At 32.6% G+C, this 24842-nt stretch overlaps 1 protein-coding gene across 1 annotated transcript in view; it reads left to right on the plus strand.

Moving 5' to 3' along the window:
* The first annotated feature begins 1641 nt into the window (after positions 1 to 1641).
* The window catches only part of LOC114325673 (uncharacterized), an 85197-nt gene continuing 61996 nt past the window's right edge, over positions 1642 to 24842 (plus strand). The window contains exons 1-8 of the mRNA XM_050649528.1: positions 1642 to 2183; positions 4881 to 5008; positions 9791 to 10037; positions 18975 to 19025; positions 19629 to 19813; positions 21893 to 22151; positions 23684 to 23769; positions 23826 to 24025. Of these exons, the coding sequence (XP_050505485.1) occupies positions 1751 to 2183; positions 4881 to 5008; positions 9791 to 10037; positions 18975 to 19025; positions 19629 to 19813; positions 21893 to 22151; positions 23684 to 23769; positions 23826 to 24025 (1589 nt within the window). The 5' untranslated portion in view covers positions 1642 to 1750. The remainder of the gene's footprint in view (positions 2184 to 4880; positions 5009 to 9790; positions 10038 to 18974; positions 19026 to 19628; positions 19814 to 21892; positions 22152 to 23683; positions 23770 to 23825; positions 24026 to 24842) is intronic.

Consider the following 24842-nt stretch of genomic DNA (forward strand, 5'->3'; position numbering starts at 1 on the left):
AATGTGTGTGTACTTTGTACGCACGTAAGAAGTTATACTTCTATTATATGATTATATGATTATAAACGAAATTAATATACTTTTTATTTATATTTTATTTAAATATTAAATTAATTTATACTTACTACTTCTCAAACATTTTTATTAAAACAGTGCCAAAAAACACATTAAAAATGCCACAAATGATTTCTGAACATTAATTGTCGGAAATTTTTTTAACTAAATACGTATTTTCTGAAAATAAAATTATATAATAAATATACTTACAATCATAAAATGTATAAAAAAAATAAAAAAATAAAAGTTTCTATTGGGATTCGAACCAACTTACCACGCGGCGGGTATTTGCGTTGTATTGGGATTCACCCGCATTAAAACTTCGCCACAGAGACAGCTTGTCATTATGTGCGAAGATCGTCTAACTAAACAGATTAACCTTTTGACATTTTTAACTTATGTAAATCAAATTATTTTGATTTTGAATTGAAATGATTTAGAATTGAAAAAATACAACAAAACATAGAGTAGGAAGACAATATATTAGGTGAATATTGATAGAAATTTTGATGGTAATCAAATTATGTAAATAAAAGTATTACATACTACTTATGTATTTTGGTAGGTTCAAGATAGGTATCGGAGCCCGTATAACGACTAATAAATTTCGCAATCACTTGCGTCGTGCAAAGTGGCTATGTTCAAATATCATAACAAAATTTGATCAACTATTTATAAAACACTTACCAGTGAAAGATTCTTTAGCTTTGAATAAGCGAGATCTGCGGCACTCATACTAGGCACAGTTTGATGAGCTTTCACATTGGCATGCAACAATCATCTCTTCTATGTAAATAAGTCCAAAAATATAATATGAAAACTATTTAAAAAAGCAGTATAACCATTAACTAACTTTTTGTTTGTTGTTTCTCTTCCTACAAATTTTAAAACGCAACAAGCATACATTATAACCAAACACAGTCCCACAGCTGTGCCACAGCTGCCATATTGGATAATTTTTGTCATGTCATTTGAACATCCAATCAGAACAAAGTTATAATGCGCATGCGCCCGGTCGCTAGGTTTTCCCATATAAAATTTCACCGTCATTACGCCCGTAAAGAAGTATAACTTCAAAACACAGTTTCACTGGTACACCCGGTATGCAATGAAAATTTACCTGTTTAGCCACAATATTCCTACAGCGATATTGCTAAAGAATAAGGCTATAATATATTAAAAAAATCACTTAAATCGGACAACAGATTTAGGAAATTCGAGACTTCAAAAATGACCTATTTTTAAGGTGTCCGGTTAATTTGGCACCCCAGTGTAGATAAATCAGCAAAAATACGTTATAATTTTTCTCTGTAACCCAAATTAGTTAACAACGAGAATAAAAATCAAATAAAACTTATCTGCAAAACTAAGCAAATAAACCTAAATAGCATAAATATCAATAAATAAATAGTAAGATAATGTTTGGTTCCTTAAGTTGTATGAACTGCTTTATTGTTCCTAAAACAATTAATTACAAAAGAACAGACTGATAGTTTTTGTAAACAAAAAATTATATAGCTTGTTTATAATCGTTAAATTGTCGTTAAATTCTTTGGATTATTAATAATTTTAGTGCCAGTTGAACGTTTAAGAGGTCGGTTCGAGAAAGGCTTCAGCGTAGAAGACTGTAAAATCTACAAAAACCTCTACAGAAGCCACATTGTGATAATACAGTCAGTTTTTGACAAAAATCATGGATCCAAAATCTGTGGAATACCAAAAAAACAATATTTTTTTATCATCAAACGACTTCGTATCAATTTCATTGAATGAAATTAACGATATTGAAAAAAATATGACTGAAACTAATAAAGATTTATACACAAGTATAAACCCTACTGGAGTGTATACAAACAGTTTAGAAACTATTAAAACCACAATAGAAAAGGACTTTTTTTCAAGTCAAAAATCAATTAACAACAATTCTTCAAGAAAATCGAACAACCTCTTGAGCAATTATGGCACAATGAAAAAAGCTGGAGAGTTTAGTACAAGTTGTTCCTTACTTAGGGATTTTGACATAATTCATATTTTACAAAGTGACTTGGTTCTGGAGAAAGAGCCATTATTGAAAAGTTGTAAAGGTAAATGTTTAATATACGTGGAAGATGAGTCCAAAGTTGGAGGTGAGTTTTTTTTTATAATATTTTTTGACTATTATATTTTTTACAAATTTTTTTATAATTCTTTCTTTCGGTCTGTTAAACTTTAGTGTGGCATTTTATGGGTTTTTATAAACCAATACATTGATAAAATAACTTCAGGCCGGTAAAAAAACAAACAGCTGAAAAAACGCTTGATTTTTCTTTGTTTTTTTTTCAGTCATAAAAGATATAAAAAATAATTTTTTCATCGTTTCTTAAATATTATTAAAAACGTCGATAATTTTCGAGTTTCTAAATTAAAATACATACATAAACAATCGACCAAGATAATTGCAAAAAAATTTATTTTTTTAGCAATTTATAAATGTTAATAAATTCTTATTTTGCATATCACGCCTTATGAGTACGCTCACTGAAAAGATGGTGGAAAAAAACAATCTTTAAAAAAGAACCTTCTATCACCAATAGAAACCAAAATGGCATGTTTTTCTTAAAATCATATTTTCATTGTTTATTAACATTAAGAGCTGAAAATTTAACAGTACAGTTGTATAGTATTCCATTTTATTTTATTTTCATTTCTAATATTGATTTAGATTTTGTTGCAAAATATTTCTCATACTTAAATGTCCATTCCTTTTCCGCTAGCTTTTCTTCTCATTAGTTGTTATTTTTCTATTTGTCTTTCTCTTTTTTCTTTGCATATTTCTTCGATTACTTTTAGTTCCCACTATTAAATTCCCCGACTCATATTTATCTTCTTCGTCTTCCTTATTTGCACCGTGCCCATTATCTTGCGTATCTCCTTTACTCTGAATATTTTATCGAAAAAAACATTCTTAGCAAAAATATAGCCCATAAAGTATTGAAAGAATTATTATATGTATGAGATCCCTAGACCCAGTAAAAGAAGAGTTGTAATTAATGAAAAGTAGGTTCATACTCGCCAAATTCCAAATAGAATATTTCAATGTGAAATAACCAAAAAATGAAGCACTTTTTGATAAAACTCATTACAACTTTTTTAACGTGTTAAAAAAAGCTTTATTTTTGTTTTCTTTTAAGTTTCTAGCAATAAAAGTAAGGAAGTTAGGATCAAAATAAAGTTGGTCCTTTTTTGGTAAAAAAATCGTAAAAATCATCCCCTAATTAGCATCCCAAATGAAATTAATTGTTACCACTTCAGAAGTTGCTTCTCGTGCATGTATTGTTTATATGATCTATAAGTTTCATCGGTTCAAAGTGCTTATGTTTGAATTGAAAGGGCTTGAACTAATCAATAATCACGAGTGTATGCACATTTTCAACAGCCATATCTTAACCAATTTTAGCCTTACAAAAAAACAAAAAATCCAAAATCCACAAGATAAAGAAAAAGTTTTTCCTGTAGTTGGCTGTATACCATCAATCACAAAATTGGAAAAATCCTTTGTAAAAGGTATAGAATTTTTATTAAAATCCCTTTAAAGGGCTACATTACAACAAAACGTTTTCGATTTTTATAAAAATCATCATCAGTGATAGATAAACTGGATGCTAGCTGAGCCACAAAAGAAAAATATTCGGGTAAAAACCCTTTAAATATAACATAGATGCGTTAAAAGTGCATACTTTAATAAAATGCCTTATGATGATCACATGGCAACTAGGATAATGCCCTAAGGTAATGTAATGAATTTCCCAACACGTGGGATCCAAATTAAGTTGTTTACATTCCAATGTAAATTGAGTTGTTTTCATTGGAATGTAAACAACTCAATTTGGATCCCACGTGTTGGGAAATTCATTACGGTACCTTAGGGCATTATCCTAGTTGCCATGTGCCCATCATAAGGCATTTTATTAAAGTATGCACTTTTAACGCATCTATGTTATATTTAAAGGGTTTTTACCCGAATATTTTTCTTTTGTGGCTCAGCTAGCATCCAGTTTATCTAACACTGATGATGATTTTTTATAAAAATCGAAAACGTTTTGTTGTGATGTAGCCTTTTAAAGGGATTTTAATAAAATTTTTATACCTTTTACAAAGGATTTTTCCAATTTTTAAAAAATCCAAAAATTTCAGAAAAACAAAACCTATATTTTTTTGCTGTTTGTAATTTTTGGTATCACTAATAAATTTTAAGTTATTTTTCAAAAAAAAAACATTTTTTCAAAATTAAAAATTTAAAATAATTTACTTTACACACACATTCTTTTTTTAAAGATAAACCCTTTGGATCGCTGAAACTTACAGATCTTATAAATAACACATAAGTAATGTAACTTGTGAAGCGATAACGAAAAATTTAATTTAAAATGCTAATTAGAGGGTGATTTTCCCGAGTTTTTTTTACAAAAAAAGGGACCAACTTTATTTTGAGCGTAACTTGCTTATTTTTGATGCTAGAAATTTTTTTAAAACAAAAAGTAAATATTTTTGAAACACTTTAAAAAAGTTGTAATGCGTTTTCCTCAAAAAGCTGTTTCAGTGTTCCTGTACATCAAAGTTTGTCCGACTAGACACCGTTAAGCTATTAACAAATTTTCAGATTGCTATTAATCAACTTTTTTTGGTACGCGGGATCTAGGTCTATACGTGTATGCCAAATTTCATGTCAATCCAAGTGGTTCTTTAAAATCCAAAATACTAATAATAGATAAATCGAATAATTTGATAAATTTTTCTATTAGATTATGTTATATAACTAATACTAATAATAAATATAATTTTAGACTCATCTTTTAAAAAATGTAATCCGTTGAAGGAGCCGAGGGATGAATATTTCTTTGCCAGGATAACTATCTTCCTTAGTGCCGTTGTAGGCATGCTACCTCTGGCCTTCTTTTTACAAGCTAACGATGTAAGTAGGGATTAAATAAAAAATATCTTTCTTTCAGGTTTTTTTCTTATAATGAGAAATATTTATTTATTTACAAAGCTCAACAGGTCTTGAAAAGTCTAGGGCTAAAACAAAATCCAATACGTTCTACTATAAAATAATAATACTCATCATTACAAAACTTATATCAAGTGGGGTGGCTTCTGGTTCAATCATGCTCCTTGCCTACTAAAGTGGCTTACTATTCTTCTTCATTTATCCCTGTTCCCATCTCGCTCTCTTTGCTTTTATGAAATGATTGATGTTTGGTTTTACAGTTTCTCTACCTCCCTGTTTGTTCGTCGCACCCAATCTTCACCGTGTATTTGCTTCCCTATATAATAGCTCTGAGCATTTTAATTTACCAACTTTCCAATTTCTCTGTATTTGCTTTTTTATTATCCATACTTCGCTGCCATAGGTCACTGTGAGCTTTATTACAGTTTTATAATATAAAATTTTGATTTATAATATAAAACTAAGGATATATTATATCCTTAACTTTGTTTTTCTCGATACCTATTTGGATTTCATCAGTGTTATTAGGTTTCCTATTTCTTATTTCCCTTTGCCAATCTGGCATTTAGTTACCATTCTTCCTGACTTTTCTCTTCTATAATAACCCCCAGGTAAGTAAAATGGACCAACCCTCTCGAAATTACATTCCCCTGATTCATAGATATGAAAGTAAACTGTCTATTATAGTCTAGGCGCCAGAGGGGTCACCATGTCCTTTTCAATTCTGATGGACAAACTCAACGGTTTCTTATGGATTTTTGGCTGCTGATTACGAATTTCAAGGATGGATTTCGATCCGAGTGGTCAAAAATTGTTATAAACAATTTAATTGTTTATGAATTGTTTATAAGGCTCTGGCTCATAAACTAAAAGAGACAAAAAAAATGTTTCAAATAAAATTTGTTCCTTAATAAAAAAACGAAGAAAAAAACGTTTATTAATCTTAAATCCAACAATTATAACTCAAGATATTGTAAAATTAGTGCACAATTCAAATTGAAAATTGCAAAATAATTATTTTTCGAAGCTCTATCAATTGTAACTTGGATTCTACGCACAAAAATTAGCCTTAGAAGGTCTCATTTTAAAGCTTAATTAATAGGCTTCCAAAGAAAATTTGTTAAATTACTTTATCTTCATTTGTTTTAAAGTTATACCCGTTTGAAGGTATAATTTTCTTAAAAAAATTGTACATTAATTTGTTTATAAGGTTTTCAAGCAAATTTGAGCTATAAACATTTATACTTTAATTAACAATAATGATAGAAGAAATCAAAAGGAACATTTTGAGCTTACGAAAATGTTCTTCACTTTATTTTTGGCCAAGATATCGATATTTTAATAGCGCAAGCTCTGAGGCGCAAGATCGGCTCACGCAGCGTAAAGTTGTTCTGAAGCTATTTCCTTGTGGCATTAATTATTCTAAATGGGAAATAAGCCACAGTTTAACTAAAAAATGATTTTATTAACGTTTCCACGTCCAAATCAGACGTCGTTGTCAAAATACAAAATATTAATAAACTAAACAAAAATGTTGTTGCTTAGAAAAACATTATTTGCTAATATTAGCAAATTATTGCTAATAATTGAATTTAATCTGACTCAAAAGACTTTAAAATAATGTTGCCAATATTTATGAGTTGCGTTCCTGGGACGACTTTACTAAAAGATAGTTCATTAAATCTTTAATGAAAAATTTGAGTTAGGGTTGGTTTCATGTAATCGAATGAACTATCTTTCAGTAATGTCGTCCCAGGAACGCCACTTATAAATGTTGGCAATATCATTTTGAACTACTTTAAAATGTATATGTCTGAATTGAGTCAGATTAAATTAAATTATTAGAAGAATTTTTTAATAAGCATCAACATTTTTGTTTAATTTATTAATATTTTTTATTTTGACAACGACGTCCGATTTGGACATCAAAACGTTAATAAAATAATTTATTAATTAAATTGTGGCTTACTTTCCATTTAGAATAATTAATGCCGCAACTAAATAGCTTTAGAACAACTTTACGCTGTGAGTCGATCTTGTGCCTCAGAGCTTGCGCTATTAAAGTATCGATATCTTGGCCAAAAATAAAGTTACAAACATTTTCTTAAGTTCGAAATGTTTCTTTTGAGTTCTTCTATCATTATTGTTAATTAAAGTATAAATGTTTATAGCCCAAATTTGCTTGAAACCCCTATAAACAAATTAATGTACAATTTTTTTAAGAAAATTAAAACTTCAAACGGGTATTACTTTAAAACAAATGAAGAAAAAGTAATTTAATAAACTTTTTTTGGAAGCCCATTAATAGACCTTTAAAATGAGACCTTCTAAGGCTCATTTTCATGCGTAAAAGTCGAGGAATAAATTTTATTTGAAACATTTTTTTTTATCTCTTTTAGTTTATGAGCCAGATCCTTATAAACAATTTATAAACAATTAAATTGTTTATAACAATTTTTTGACCACTCGGATCGAAATCCACCCTCGAAACTCGGAATCATCAGCGAAAAATCCATAAGAAACCGTTGAGTCTGTCCATCAGAATTGAAAAGGACACGGTGACCTCTATTTGGCACCTAGACTAGTCTCTCTTATCGTCGTTCTGTATTTCCTAGTATCATGTACTTTGACTTTTTCTGGTTTATTTCTCGGTCAAAATTTGTTGCTCCTTTTCTAAACTTTTTATATAATTTCTTACTTATTTTCTTGTTTTCTTTAGAATAGTAAAATCTTCAGCCAAAGGCAGACATTGATGTTCATTGTTGAAGATTGGTCCGCTAGTTTTAACTCAGCTATTTCTGATATTGTTTACAATACCAAATTAAAAATAAACCATGGATAACGGATCTCCTAGTCCTAGTCTAAGACCTCTGTTCACTTCAAATTCGTCCATTCGTGTGCTCAATGTAATTAAGTTTTGCGGGTATCCCCAAGGAGCTCAATGTTTCATGTATTTTATTCATTCTTATCCTATCACATGCTTGTTGGCTAACAATGTATGAAGGGGTACCTTATGTTCATAGCAGGTAGCCTGTATATCTTTCAGTGAAAAAATCTTATCTCTCAGTGATATATGTTTCAAAGCCGGCCTGATATTCATCTAGTTTCTCTTTAGCAAAGCTGTTAAGTCTCTCTCTCTTAGCATCTTCTCTAATAAATTGTAAGTATTTAGTAGAGCAACACCTGTAATTCTCACATTCTCCAATCTATCCCCCTTTTTGTATATGGATCATAATAAAGCTTGGGTCCAATCTTTGGGCACATTTTTCTCTTTCCATATCCTTTTCATATGGTATACACTGACTGGCACAAAAAACGGCCACCCCACAAAAAGAGTAATTTTTGATGTCTCGAATTTCCTAAACCTGTTGTCCGATTTAAGTGTTTTTTTTTAATATGTTATAGCCTTATTCTTTAACGATATCACTGTAATAATATTGCTGCCAGATAGGTAAATTATCATTGTATACCAGGTGTAGCAATCAAACTGTGTTTTTTCTCAAAGTTCACCACACCCTGCGAAATATTCTAGCATTTATAAAATACAGAAATTAAAACCAAACTATAGCCTTAGATTTTCTTAACCATGTTCTTAACTAGCCATGTTCTTCATCAATACAGGGTGTTTCTAAATAAGTGCGACAAACTAAGGGGTAATTCTGCATGAAAAAATAATGACCGTTTGCTTTACAAACATATGTCCGCAAATGCTTCGTTTCCGAAATACGGGATGTTGAACTTTTTCTTACAAACTGACGATTTATTTATTGCTCTAAAAACCGGTTGAGATATGGAAATGAAATTTAGCAGGTTTTAAGGGGTTGTTACTGCGCACTATTTGATATACAATTAAGAATTATATATTCACCATTGACGTACATACGGGTAATATTACCCGACATATTACCCGTATCCACGTCAATGGAGAATATAAAATTCTTAATAGCATGTCAAAATGTGCAATAAGTGTCTCTTAAAACCTACCAAATTTCATTTGCACATCTCAACCCGTTTTAGAGAAATAAATAAATCGTCAGTTGGTAAGAAAAAATTTAACATCCCATATCTCGCAAACGAAGTTTTTGCAGACATTTGTTTATAAAGCAAACTGTCATTATTTTTGCATGAAGAATTACCCCTTAAAATTTGTCGCATTTATTTATAAACACCCTGTATTGATGAAGAACATGACTAGTTGTTAAAGTATAACTTTTTTATTATCCAACATAAGCGAATGAATCGAAAAACAGAATATTAAGAAAACCTGAAGCTATAGTTGGGTTTTAATTTCAGCATTTGATAAATGCTAGAATATTCCACAGTGTGTGGTGAACTTTGAGAAAAAAACAGAGTTTGAGTGGTACACCCGGTATACAATGATAATTTACCTATCTGGCAACAATATTACTACAGTGATATTGTTAAAGAATAAGGCTATAACATATTAAAAAAAACACTTAAATCGGACAACAGGTTTAGGAAATTCGAGACATCAAAAATTACCCATTTTGTGGGGTGGCCGTTTCCGCAGATATTTCGTTTTCTCCTGAAAATTGATTATATTTTTAATCTCTTCTTCACTGGGCAGTTAGTTCTATTATTAGTCCATCATCCTCTACAAGGAAATTAGCATGCTCATCTGTATTTTGCCCATTCAGTAGTTCAGTAAAATGTCTTTCCCATATACCCATCACTGATTGTTTTTCACTCGTGAGTTCTTATCTTCTTTTTCTTTGTTTGTTTTAGTATTGGATGTACAAATTCCGAGACCCAAGATCAGACAATTATGATTTGAACAACAAGACGGACCTGCAAGCCATGTTTGTATCAACAGTCTCGGTCTGTACTACACTTCCCAACCTCTTGGGAATATTTTTGACCACCAGATATGGTCACAAGATCAGCGTCAGAACCAGATACCTGCTAACTTTAGTACCACAGAGTGTGATATTTCTAGTTTTTACCGCTGTGATTAAAATCAATACTGATCAATGTAAGTATACAATAGTTACTATAATAATAAAGAACTAATAAGTTATGATGAACAGTAGTGCCGTATTGTAATCATTTTTGGAAAGATGTTTTTTCTGTTTAGAGGTTTTTGGTACTTGATAGAGTTCTAGTTTTTGTTTCTGGTTCATATTTTTGATTGGGTAGCTTCAGCAGGATAGTGAAAGATACAAACAGAAATAACTTGAAATAGTTTATTTCTCTAAAGTCAGTTTGGGAGATTATAAATCTTCATTTATTTTCTAATATTTTGTTGTATATTTTCATGAATGTGCTAAGCAGAGTAACTCCTCTACAGCCATTGCAATTCTTATTATCGCCCTTGCCCTTTTTAGAATAGGTAAAATCAAACCTATTTTTCAGTCTGCACGTACACACTTGTTTCTCTTTCCATGCTATATTGAGTAATTCTAGTAGTTTTTGTTTGCCTTTGGGGCCCATAGTTTTAATCATTACAGCCGTAATTTAATCATGTCCAGGTACCTTTCCATTTTTTAGTTTTCTTGTTGCATCTACTAATTCCTCATAAGTAATTTTCTCTGTAATGTCTATTCTACATTATCGCTCTTTTCTTTGGGCGAATCTGTAGTCAATGGCGGATAAAGAAATTTTTGGGAGAGGGGGACATGGATATTGAGGGTGATTTAATTACGTTTCTCTGATGCAAGTAGAGTTGCACAAGTTTGACTTGAATGTTTGAACTTGACTTGAGTTTGACTTAATTTCAAGTCAAACTCAAGTCAATCCTTCTGACAAATAATTCAAGTCAAGTCAAACTGGTCAATCGTACAGGTTTGAAAATTCAAACTGTTTGTCAAACTAGTTTGAGAGAGTTTGAAAAATAATTTATTTAGTATATACTTTTTTTTCGAGACAGATATGTTAGTTGCCAATTAAGATAAGAAAATTAATAGTACAATGAGTGCCATATAAAAGTAACTTGATACAAGAAGCGATTATAGTTTATCGAAAACTAGTTCTGTGATGTAGCCCTTTTAAGGGATTTTAACAAATATACCTTTTATAAAGGATTTTAGTAGTTTTTTGTAATATATGGTATACAGCCAACTACAGGAAAACTTTTTCCTCCTGGATATGGTATATACTTAGGGTTAGCATAATTTATTAAGGCCAAATCCGGACAGGCGTAGTCCAAGGGGTTATAGACAATGTAAAATGTGAATTTGACTGCGTTGCTACCTCTACATTGTACATATGTATATGCGAAATGCATATGGCAGCATTAAAAGTACAGCTGTTTCGCTACAATATGCAACTAACATTGAAAATCTCTGCCAGTTTAAAATACATATACCAGAGGTGGCCAAACTGCGGCTCGCGAGCCACATGCGGCTCTTTGAAGGATTACTTGTGGCTCTCGATTGTACCCGAGTTATTTTTCAATTTTGTATTAGATATGATTTAAAAAAATTATTATCGTTCCATAATATGTGTTTCAAAATGTCTTTTAATTTACTGACAACAAACATGAAAGACTTTGTAACAAATTCCATTTCCATCCAAGATAAGAATGATATGACACATCGAAAACTGCGCTAACGAACATTACATAATAGTGGCGCAATGTAAAAAATCAGTAATCAACCGAATCCAGACCGATTTTTGTATAACTCTTGCTACAGATGTAATTTGTAATTTGTATTAGGTACACATTTTGCATTTAAGTCATTTTACTCGACTTAGAAACAAATTTTTACCATATTATACTAGAAAAACTTAACGAGTAGGTATATAAAAAAGCCGGAAGGAATATTGACCGAACTCCAAAATAGATTTGAAGACTTAAAATATGTTAAATCGTCTCTTCATTTTTTTCCGAATTCATTTGAAATGAACATAGTTCATAAGGTGAATTTTTTATTATTACCAATATATGACCCAAACAACATCTGGAGAATTAAAATTAATAGAGATGCAAGATCAAGCTTGAAAATAAAACTATAAGTCGACGCCGAATACCGAATTTTGGAAATTTGTACCAGAATCCAAGAAGGTACCCTTCTGTGAAAAAAGAATGCTTGTCGAATTATTTCCATATTAGGAACAACGTACTTGTGTGGACCATTTTATTCCATTTTATAATTCGTGAAATCCTAACACCGATCAATATTACCTAACCAGCATCTAAAAGAATTACTGAGAAGTCACATATTAATCACCAAATTCTAAAGAATTATCAAAATAAGGAAAACAAAAATGTAATTAAGTTTAAATATTTCGTAATTGTATTTCGGTTTTCAGTAAGTAAAAGTTCTGTCAAAAAATTGTAAATACCTTCTATACATAGATCTTCTTCTTCTTCTTAGCCTTCTATCGTCCACGTTTGGACATAGGCCTCTCCCAACTCCTTCCATCGGTCTCTATCCTGAGCAACATATTTCCAATTCGTTCCGGCTACTCTTTTAATATCATCAACCCATCTCATCTGTGGTCTTCCTCTCGGTCGTTTACTTTGGTAAGGTCTCCAATGTTGTATCGTGGCATTCCAACGTTGGTCTTTTTGTCTAACAGTGTGGCCTGCAAAGCTCCATTTAAGTTTGGCAACTTTTGTTGTTATGTCCTCGACTTTTGTTTTTGATCTTACCCAGTCGCTCCTCTTTTTATCTGACAGTCGTATACCTAACATTGCTCTTTCCATAGCTCTTTCTGTTGTAGCTAGTTTATTCATATTTGCCTTGGTTAGGGTCCAGGTTTGACACCCATATGTCATGATAGGAAGGATGCACTGGTTGAACACTTTGGTCCTCAAATATTGATGTATTTTGCGGTTCTTAAGTATCCAACCAAGTTTTCCAAATCCTGCCCATGCTAGTCTTGCTCTCCTATTAATTTCCGCACTTTGGTTTTCTTTGTCAAGTTTCAGGATTTGGCCTAGGTAGATATATTCCTGGACTTTTTCTATCTCACTGCCATTTATAGTTATGCGTCTGGGGTCATCTGTGTTTGTCATTATTTTTGTTTTCTTCATGTTCATTTTTAGACCGACGTATTGGGAGCTGCCTGCGAGTTCCTCTATCATAATTTGCAGTTCCTCGAATGAGCTCGCTATAATCACAATGTCGTCAGCGAATCTGAGGTGATTTAGCTTCTTGCCATTAACGTTAATGCCATAGGTTGACCAATTTGTCGTTTTGAAGACGTCTTCTAGTGCTAGGTTGAAAAGCTTTGGCGATATTACGTCTCCTTGTCTCACGCCTCTCTTAATAGGGATGGGATTTGTATTTTCGTCTAGTTGTACTATCATAGTTGCATTTTCATATATATTATGTATTAGTTGTCTATATCTCGAATCTATTCTACAATTATTAATAGCTTGTTCTATGGCCCACATCTCGATACTATCAAACGCCTTTTCATAGTCTACGAAGGCAAGAAATACGGGTAGTTGGTATTCATTTGCCTTCTCTATCAATGTTCTCATTGTCAGCAGATGGTCTGATGTACTATATCCTTTGCGGAAGCCAGCCTGTTCCACTGGTTGGTAATTGTCCATTTTGTAGGTCAACCGGTTGTTAATAATTCTCATGAATAGTTTGTATACTTGACTGAGCAACGATATCGGTCTGTAATTCTGTAGGTCACATTTGTCCCCTTTTTTGTGTAAAAGTATTACTAGACTTTCGTTCCAGTCTTTAGGGATCTTGCTATTATGGAGACATTTATTAAATAGCTCTGTTAGTATAGGGATTGTTACTGTCTTGCTTGTTTTCAAGAGCTCGGCAATTATACCGTCCTGTCCTGGAGCTTTATTATTTTTTAGTTCTTTTAAAGCTCTTTCTATTTCGAATCCCTTTATATTTGGTAGTACTTCTGATCCCACGTTTTTTATTTTTCTTTTGACGTTCTCCTTTGTTGATTCATTAGGCTGGCTTTGCGAGCTGTACAAGCTTTTGTAGAAGTCTTCGACTATTTTTGTTATTTTATATTTGTCCTTCTCTTCCTTACTATTGGCGTCTTTAATTTTAATGATTTTTTGAACACCCAATGCGGGTCTTAGACATTTTAAGCCTCTGTTGTTTTCAATGACTCGCTCTATTAAGTTCTCGTTCCATTTTTGTAAGTCGCGTTTTAGTTCTTTTCTAATTGTTTTATTAAGTTCTATGTATTCTTGAGTATGGCGTTTGTTTTGCGTTGTCGTCTTTCCGTCATCAGTTGTTTAGTTTCGTTGCTTATTTTGTCTTCTTTAGTACTTGTTTTCTTTGCGACCTGTAGTCCGGCTTCGAGAAGGTTCTTATTGATGTTTTTGTTAATTTCGTCAATTTCATCTTGATTATGTGAAGGATCATATTTGAACTTATCCGCTAAGACCTCTCGGAATTGCTCTTCATTTGTTTTTACTTTAAAGGCATCTATTCGCGTTGTTTTTTTAAATATTCTTTTCCTCTCTTCTTTCATGTTAATATTTATTTTTGCTCTAACTATACGATGGTCACTACCCGTTGTTACGTTGTTTATTGTTGTTACGTCTTCGAATATTCTTTTGTTGTTTGAGAGAAAATAGTCTATTTCATTTTTGGTGGTTCCGTTAGGTGCAACCCATGTCCACTTTCTGTTAGGTTTCTTTTTGTAGAAGGTATTCATAATATACATGTTTTCTTGTTCCAGAAATTCTATAAGTTTTTCTCCCCTTGTGTTTCTTGTGCCGAATCCAAAATTTCCAATCTTGCTTTCAGAGTCTTCAATCTTACTTCCAATTTTGGCGTTAAAATCTCCCATTATTATTATTTTGGATTCTCTGTTGGTGTCTATAGCTTTTTTAAGATCTTCGTAAGAAGTATTTATTTCTTCATCAGTTGCCTTTTCAGTTGGAGCATAAACTTGCACAATCTTTAATTTGGTTTTTGGATTTAGTTTTAAAATCATGTATGTAACCCTGTCTGAGATGCTGTCAATTATTTACATAGATACTTTTTGAATAAGTATTTTATTGCGGCTCGCGAAAAACTTCAACTTGTGAAAAGTGGCTCGGACTATTAAGAAGCTTGGCCACCCCTGACATATACCTATGTTTTAACATATTTTAGACCTAAGGTGCTGCGCAGAAGGAAATTTCCCACCGTTGGGCCTAGTATTTACCATTTTTTTGGTAAAGCAAAAAAATCCGGACATTTCTCATATCCGGACCCAATCCGAACATGTCTTTCAAATCCGGACTGTCCGGACGAAATCCGGACGTATGGTAACCCTATATATACTCGACTTAACAAGTTTATTTGAGCATTCAAATAATTATAAAGTAGCATTATGGTTATGGTTAAAATATTATTAAATAAACCAACAGAAATCAGAAAATTCTACCAAAAACTTAACGAAAGCAGAAAAGAATTTAAACCAAGAACAATGATGTGCAGAGACAAAGAAGGAGATATAGTAACTCAACAGAGTGAAATACTGCAAAGATATGGACTGAATTCTTCAAAGAGAAGTTTGAACAAAACGGAGATCCACTATATGATGAAATTATACCTGGATCAAACGGATACCAGAGAAACAACCCCCCCCCCTTCAGTAGCTGAAATGCAAGAGAGAGTTACCAGACCGAAAAACAACAAGTCACCTGGATTGTATAACATTAGCGCAGAATTAATAAAAGAAGGCGGAGACTCCCTATTGAATGCGATACACGAACTTATAGTGAACATATGGAATAATAAACAACTGCCACAAGACTGGAATACCGGAGTAATCATTCTACTATATAAAAAGGGAGATCAGCTTCAATGTAACAACTACCGGGCAATAACGCTACTGACTGGCATATAAAATACTGTCAAATATTGTGTATGAGCGATTGAGACCATAATATGCGGAACAAATAGTTGGGGGATATCAATGTGGTTTCTGCAGGCAGAAGTCCACAATAGATCAGATCTTCGTTTTGAGACAAATCTTGGAAAAGACTAGTGAATTTAATATAGAAACACATCATCTCTTCATTGACTTTGAGAGTGCCTATGATAGTATCCATCGAGAATTTCTGATCAACGCCCTAAAAGAGTTTAATATTCCAACTCTTCTCATTGATATAGTAAAAGAAACACTTAAGTACAAAGCAGGGTTCGAATTCAAAACGCACTAACAAATACAATCCATGTTAGAACGGGCCTACGGCAGGGAGATGCCCTATCCTGTATTCTATTTAACATCACATTAGAGAAAATAATTAGAGAGTCAAAAGTCAACACCAGAGGAACAGTAATAACAAAAAGTGTACAAATATTGACATGTGCAGAAGATGTTAATATCATAGCTAGAAGCAAAAGAGAAATGATAGAAGCATTTAATGCTATAGAAAGAGCGGCACAAAACAGTGGCCTAAATATTAATGAAATAAAAACCAAATACATGAAGGCCAGCAAATCGACAGGCCAAAGAAACCTAGAAAAACTGAGAATAGGAGACTATAACATCGAAAGCGTAACAAATTTTACATATCTAGGTTTACTAGTTACCGCAGATAACAATGTCAGAGAAGAAGTTAAGAGAAGAATACATATTGCTAATAAAACATATAATGGACTCATTAAACATCTAAGATCTAACAACATCACGAGAAAAGCCAAATGCAAAATATACAAAACCCTGATAAAACCGGTCCTTATATATGGATCAGAGACATGGACACTGACGAAAAGCGATGAGAACTTATTAGGTATTACGTTTGAACGAAAAATCCTTAGACACATATATAAGGGGTTGAAAGAAAATGACGCATGGCGCAGAATCTGGATGGGTCATGTTGAACGAATGTTGGAGATCGAAACACCAAAACACATAATGAAGCAAACACCAGTAGGGAGAAGGTCAAAGGGAAGACCCAAACTTAGATACATGGAACAAGTGGAACAAGATCTGAAAACACTTGAGATTACCCACTGGAAGAACAAAGCAAGGAACAGAACAGAATGGCGGAAAATCCTAGAACAAGCCAGGACCCAAAAAGGGTTGTCGAGCTACTGACGATGATGATGATACAAGAAGCGATTATAGTTTATCGAAAACTAGTTCTGTGATGTAGCCCTTTTTAGGGATTTTAACAAATATACCTTTTATAAAGGATTTTAGTCGTTTTTTGTAATAGGTATATGGTATACAGCCAACTACAGGAAAACTTTTTCCTCGTGGATATGGTATATACTCGACTTAACAAGTTTATTTGAGCATTCATATAATTATATAGTAGCATTATGGTTATGGTTAAAATGTCTGGTTACTCGTGTGTGTTTCGCAGATGTTCATCTGCGACAGGAAGAGGAAGTTTATTTAGATTTCCTAAAAATAATAGCAGATAATTGTTATTGCTTTGTAATTGTTGCATATTAGCTATTATTAGGTATAAAATAGTCTTAATTTGACTTGATTAATATTATTGATAATAAATTATGACGAAAATGATTCATTTCCTTGTATACATTACCCTTACATAATGCATAAAAAACTAAACGTCGCTCTGCCAAGCAAGGGATATTTCAAAAATATTAAATTTGGTGTCAGTGCATGTATAAAAAAAAACAGACGCAAGTCTCGGAAGGGCCAGCCATGTCAAAAAATCAACAGATGTTGTCCGGGTGTCAGTGCCATCGCACTCAAAGATATCCTATTTTTACAAAAGAAAAATATGTAGGTAAAGAGTTCTATTTATACACGAGAATTTCTGATTTAAACGACACAGACAAAATAATATTCAAACTAAAAATTGTTGGTGGCTACTAGATTAACAAAGAATTCGATGGATGGTTTTTTTTATCATACAAATTGTAATTTAATCTACTTTAACGAAAATTTATGAAGGAACAACAAAATATTATATTTTTGATAGAGTAGGTTTTAAAGAATTAGTTCACATTAGTTCAAATAAATCAGTATATTTATATTTCTTAATTAATTCTGCTTCGACTACAGATTTTTTCTCTTACAGAGTACAGATTAGCAGAGTACAGATTCAGACCTATCCAAATAAGTCAAAACAAAAGTCGGTCATTGGAAATTAACACGTTACGCAATATGATATTCAAACTTCAAACTGTTTGAAGAAGTTTGATTTCAAGTCAAACCTAAAGATATCGAAATCAAGTCAAACTTTTTTACAAAAAAAGTTTGATTTTCAAGTCAAGTCAATCAAGTTTGTTGAATAAAATCAAACTAGTTTGACTTGATGCATCTCTAGATGCAAGGATCCCCAAGGATTCCCGTGACATCCCCCCTGGATCCGCCACTGCCTGTAGTATTTTTTTGTTTCCGCCTGTAAAAGTTTTTGAAATTATTCCTTCATCTCTTCATTATTATCTCTTCTTCTATCAATATGTCTCCATTTTCGTTCTTTATCGAGTATAGTTCTTTATTTTTATTACCTTTCATAGACCTTGTTTTTATAGACTTTTTACAACTTTTATAGAACAGTTTTTGTTGCTTTTGCTGTCTTCTTCTAGTATGTCTCCGCAATATTTCAATAATTGTTTTTTTCGCAAATATTACAATTTCACTTTTTTCTCTGCTCTTCATTATTGTTTATATTTTTCATCTGTTCTATCACTTAAATATTTTCTACCTCATCGTTTTAAATTGTTTAGTTGTTTTATTCTGCCACTTATATTTTCTGTTTCTTTTGTTACTTTTATTTCCTTTTTTATTATTGCTGCCAGCAGATAAGGATGGCTGCTTATTTCGAGCCCATGTCTCAGTCTTCATTAGTTGCCCATCTTCTTTTTTCATCAGATTTTCTCCGTTCTCGTGGATAGTTTGAACAATGCGATTCAATATCAACCGCCAGAAAATTTTGAATGGAGAGTACAACAAAAAAAATTGTGCTGTTTATTCTGCTGTTTAACATAATTAATTGATGGAAATGCCACTGTTAGCCATTGTATAAACGAGTTCACTAATATTTAATTTTTTTTAGGGCAAGACTCATTTTTTGTTCTATGCTTAACTGTTATTGGATTATTGTCATGTAAGTAAAGCACTATCAATTATTGAGAAGAAATACTTTATTTAACACTTGTTTTTATAAAATATTGTTCCATTAAGAGGCTATATGCACGTGACACTATCAAAGACGAAGACACAATATTGTTATAATATACACGGTGATGTGATAACGGTGACTATTTCTCTATGTTGTCAAATCAGTCAGTTAAGTTCGATTTCTTGTTATAGATAATAATCGATTTTAGTATGTAGTTCTAATGTGACACAAAATCTAGGCATGGGATAAAAAAGTTTATTTGAAGAAATTGAATTTTGTTATTCTTCTTAATGAAGGTAATATTTTTGTAATATTTTATTTAATTATAGAATAATTTCCAAATTTCCACATACTAATATATTTCTCAAATTGTGATCTTTACCGCTATTCTTTACCATGTTACGTATATATGTGTGGCAAATAACAAAATATTTGAATAACAAAATATTCAAAGTTAAAGCTGCAATCTTGGAACGCGTTTTCCGTCTTGATGACACGCTGATGTAGCCTCTTAAGTTGAACAAAATTGTAATTATGTAACATGCAATTTGGTAGCTCGTTTAAGAGTATTAATAACGCATTTTGTAGTTCTGCAACCGGTTTGCTTACTGACAACAATCTGCGTTGTATCAAAGTTTCCTCCAATATACTTAAGATATAACATGTTTGGTTCTGCCGTTGGAGGTCTACTAGGATCAATTCTGCAAATCTTGGCTTTGTCCATAGGTGACGATTCTACTCAAGTGGCTCTTATATATTTTTCTACTGGTACAGTAAGTATTGTTTAAATTGCTAGGTAAGTACGCGATTTTTTTAAGAAAAGATTTATGAGGACTTAGGATATTTGTAATATGCACCAAATGCAAGCATTCTAAAAGAAAAATTTACTTATCCCAGATAACTAGGATATCAAAAATTTGACATCTTCTGCGGAGTTAGCTCTTTTCGTGTTACTTTAGGTGTTCAACGCTAGTTGAACTCATATGCTCGAATCATCATCTTCAAAAGCTATTCCATCTATCGTCTTATCTATCCACTCCCTTTGTGTCCACTCGTTTCTATTCGTTGTTTTTTTGCATCCATTCGTGACCAGCCATTCGCTTGATGTCTCAGTCCATCTGGTTTGAGGTCTGCCTCTACTTTTCTTATTTGTTCTTGATCGCCATTCAACAATTAGCTTTTGTACTGCATTCTATTTTAACATGGCAATTTTGGATTACATATTTTACTTTTGATCATCTTCTTATTTCTCCATTGGATTCGCGATCCCTTAGCTCAATGTTGAACATTCTCCGTTCCATAGCTTTGAGTCACTATAAGTTTATGGACGTTATTGTTGTTAAAAGCCCATGTTTGACTTCTATATGTCAGAATATGTACTGATCCAAAGCTTTTGCCTTTAAAGTATTTGGCAAGTTTGATTTAAATACTGTTTGCAATCTTCCAAATGCTGCCCATACGAAGGAACATCTATTTATAAATCAGCCTTTAGGTTAGGCTGTCATAGTTTGGTTTTTTGGTATGGTATGCTCAGTATACAATATATCGGTATGGTATTGGTATGATATTGATGCAAGCATGCTATTTAGGGTAGCAGAGAATAAAATTAAGATAGCTATGATGGTAACCAACATTCTGAAAGGACCATGATACATGAAAAAGAGAAAAGTTATATCCTCAGTTATATCTAGAGATTCGTTTGTTAGATTTGTAGTTTTTGTTAAATTTATTTTTAATCATATGTATTTTTTTTGATTTTGTATTTTGAGACGAAAGTTCGAAACACCTCTTCTAGAATTTTACAAAGTGAACGAGAGATAGCGAGCACTAAATTTAATTTAAGTGCCGCACATGGTATATTCACTATTTAGAAATAAGGGGTTGTGGGGAAGTGGAAGGGAGGGGGTTGACAAATGACAGATGTATGTATCGTAAAAATGTGTCCCCCTTAGAACAAAAATCGACCTGTTTCGTCATTTCCTCAAAATCGAATCTTCTTCTTCTTCAGGTGCCGTGCCCGTATTCAGACGTTGGCTGTCATCATGTTTACAAGTCCCTGAAACCTCTCTCTGTCGGTTGCTGTGCGAAATAATTCGTCTACCGTGGAACCACACCATTATCTAATATTACGCAACCATGAAAGTTTCTTTCGACCAATCCATCTCTTTCCCTCCACTTTTCCTTGTATTATAAGGCGAAGCAGATGGTATTTAGGTCCTCTAATTATATGGCCAAAGTATTCTGTTTTACTTCCCTTTATGATGTTTATGAGCAGACGTTCTTAATTCATCATTTGGAGAACATTTTCATTGGAAGTGTGCGAAACTCACGATATCTGTAGGATTCGTCGATTGCACCACAACTCGAATTGTTCTAATTTATTTAGCATTTTGGTTTTTAACGTCCATATCTCACAACCATACAATAATATAGACCACACGTAATATTTTAGGACCTTCTTGCGAATTTTCATCGACAGGCTTCGGTTACAAACAAAATCTAATAACTACTGACAAATATCGAGGTGGACTGTTTTCTTTGGCTCACCCTGTATTATTTACTTGCCAAGTACAAATCAACTATTATTCAATAAAAATGTATATATACCATTTTTATTCAGTCGCAATGCGAAGGCAAAACTGTCTTATTTTTCACTTAGAACAGAGAGTCCAAAACAGAACTTTAAATCGACGATTTTCAACTCTATTTGGAGTCATCATCAGAGAGGCGTGAGTTTGCTGCTCTCTGCCCCAAGTAACGAAACTCCGAGAGTTTATCCCCGCATTGCAACTGACGTTATGGAGTAGGTGCCTATCGACTATCGACATCTGCTAAATTATTCGTTTTTTCAGGTAATAATAATTGTCACAGCTGTCTTTGCCTATGCCATAAAATTCTCCTCAGTTTTCCAATACTATCTAGCCGATGACCATGAGGAGAAATCAAAACCAGCTCGTACTCTCAGACAATACTGGCACGCCGCAAAGACTGTACGGTTCTTAGTGTTGATGATGGCAATTAATATTGTTGGAGTGGGATTCGGACATCCCAATATCACGAGTTTGGTGGTTTCTGAAGGGTATACTGGTACCGGAAAGAGTCTATGGTATGGTGAGTACCTTTTTGTATAATGTGGACTAATAAAAATCAACTGTTCATTCACGCTATAAATAAACTTATGTTGGTCTTAAGGGCGTAGGCGCAAAATTTTGCGCCAGTGTGTTTTAAATCTTCTGGTAGGGATGAAGTGACACTCATGACAGTGCGACTTTTGAAATGACAACCAAGTGCTAGTTCAGTAGAGGCATGTTCCGTATTGAAAAACAGATACTTACAGAGTAAGAATGTATGGGGTACGTTCGGTATGTTTATTTAGATGTTAGATGAAAAGAGATAGAAGATAATAAAAGAGGGTAATAAAAGAGGATAATAAAAGAGGGTAATCAAAGAGGACAATCAAAGAGGGCGCCAACGAGTTTTTAACGAAGAAAACTGGTAAAACAAATAGACGAAAATTATTAGTAATGAAATATTAAAGAAAATAAAGTAAAATAATTATTTAAAAATAAAATATCAAAGATGTGACGTTTGTAACGTTACAAATACATTAATTTTTTTCGAATCCTAAGAAAACTAATAAGTATTTTTGAAAAATTTAATCGCAGAATGAAAGATTGCATTATTACCGAGGGCAGAAAGTCCCTTAGAATAACCAAAAAGTTTCTTTTAAATGAGATATTTGAAATTAAATATTACACTAAATTTTCTCTTTTGTTTTTTCACCCCTGTAATTTATCAAAATAAACATAGAAGTTTACAGTTCCGGCCCTCGGTAATAATGCAATCTTTCATTCTGGGTTTAAATTTTCCAAAAATACTTAGTTTTCTTGGGTTTTTTCCGTTTTTTCCGTTTTCTGTCAGCAGCAGAATGTATTATGAGTTAAATAAATTACATACATTCTTCTTTTTGTGTCAATTAATTTAATTCAAAATAATTTTTCTTGGACACCCTGTGTCAAAATAGTTATGTTAATATTTATATTACTGAATAGAGAATTGAATCATCTTTCAAACGAGCTAGCACACAACTCCTATTCCCTATTCAAAAATAAGGGCTTGGGGAAGTGAAAGGGAGGGAATTGACAAATGACAAATGTATGTACCGTTAAAATGTGTCTCCCTTAGATCAAAAATCAACCTGTTTCACCATTTCCTTAAAATCTAAAGAATATTGCCAAATATCGAGGTGTCAGTTATTGTATCATGGAGGTGGACTGTTTTCTTTGGCCCACACTGTATATTAGGGGGCTAATATAATTATTGCAGTAGTAAGATCAAGCAGACTTGGTGCTTAGGACATGTCCAAAGAATAACCCAAATAACTCAAGTTAGAATGCCATCTTTTTAAGCGCTACAATAGGTAGTAAAAAAGCGAAGAATAAACAGGAATGGAAGAATATTGTAAACCAAGCCATGAACCTGCTTGACTCGAAGTGCTAATATATTATTATATAGAAAACCTAGATCTGTGTACAAAATGTGTTGTCCACTATCAATCACCTTTTTTTCTTCTAATCGTCTTAATGTTTACTAAAAACATTTTGTAATATGTACCATATTACTGAATTTATTGTTTGTTTTAGACAAATACTTTGTGGTGACTGCAACATTCCTCTTGTACCAAGTCTTCCAGCTGGTTGGACAATTCTTTGGAAGACCTGCTATAACTGTAAGTCCTCTACTAAAATGTTTCGATTCATATTTCTAATATATTGTTTGTTGTAGAAAGCCAACTACCGTTGGTTTCTGTTGTTATCAGTGGCCAACACCTTTATTGTTGCTCCGATGTTCTGGTTTTGCAACGCCCAACCCAGAAGTCATTTACCAGTATTCTTTCCTCATGATTACCAGTACATGATCATATTGGCTGTATATAGCGCTGTGTCAGCTGCTTTAGTCATAACTATCTACATGAGTGTAGCAAAGTGAGTATACTATACTAAAATAAAGACAGTGGTGACTTTCTGTATATAAAATACACCTGGAGTTTAAGAGAAATTATACAGTAAGAGTTAGAGTTAATCACAATATTTTCATGTAAGCAAGGTTTCAGAATGTGCCTAGAAATGCTCAAAGATTATCAAATTAGATACACAGAAGGCGGAGTAATACATCATCATTCAATCTTTGCTTGTCCACTGCTAGACATCGATCTCCCTCATATTTTTAGTCCCAGTCCAACGTATTGATGGACGAACTCTGCTTCGGTAGGCATCATCTCTTGGTCTCCATTCTAGTATCTGCTTTATCCATCTGTTATCTGTCATTCGAGCCATGTGACCTGCCCAGTTGTATTTCAGTGTTACTATTCCCTCTACTGCATCAATCACTCCTGTTCTTCATCGTAACTGGCGATTTGCCAACATAGCACGCTACATAGCCCTTTGATCCACATGGATCTTTTGCACTGCACTAATACATATTATCCTAGCAATAAATTTTATTTTGACAATTTTCGGAGTTAAAGGATATTGGTCATCGGAGTAATGTCGGAATAAAAAGTTTTTCACATAGTCCAGAAAGCCACTGCGCATCCGCTAGGAAAAATATTCTAATTCGGATTTTTTGCACAATCTTACTCAAAAAGGACTCCTTTTAACAAATTTCCATGTTGCCAGGACCAAAAGGTGGTCAAAAATTTTTTAAACGTTTTTTTTTTGTTTTTTTTCCTAAAATTATTTTTATTGCACGGAAAAAAGTTTTTTTAGGTTTTTTGGATCATTCCAAACAGAAAAGGTCTTT

The sequence above is a fragment of the Diabrotica virgifera genome, chromosome 4 (genome assembly GCF_917563875.1).
Source record: "Diabrotica virgifera virgifera chromosome 4, PGI_DIABVI_V3a".
NCBI classification, from domain to species: domain Eukaryota; kingdom Metazoa; phylum Arthropoda; class Insecta; order Coleoptera; family Chrysomelidae; genus Diabrotica; species Diabrotica virgifera.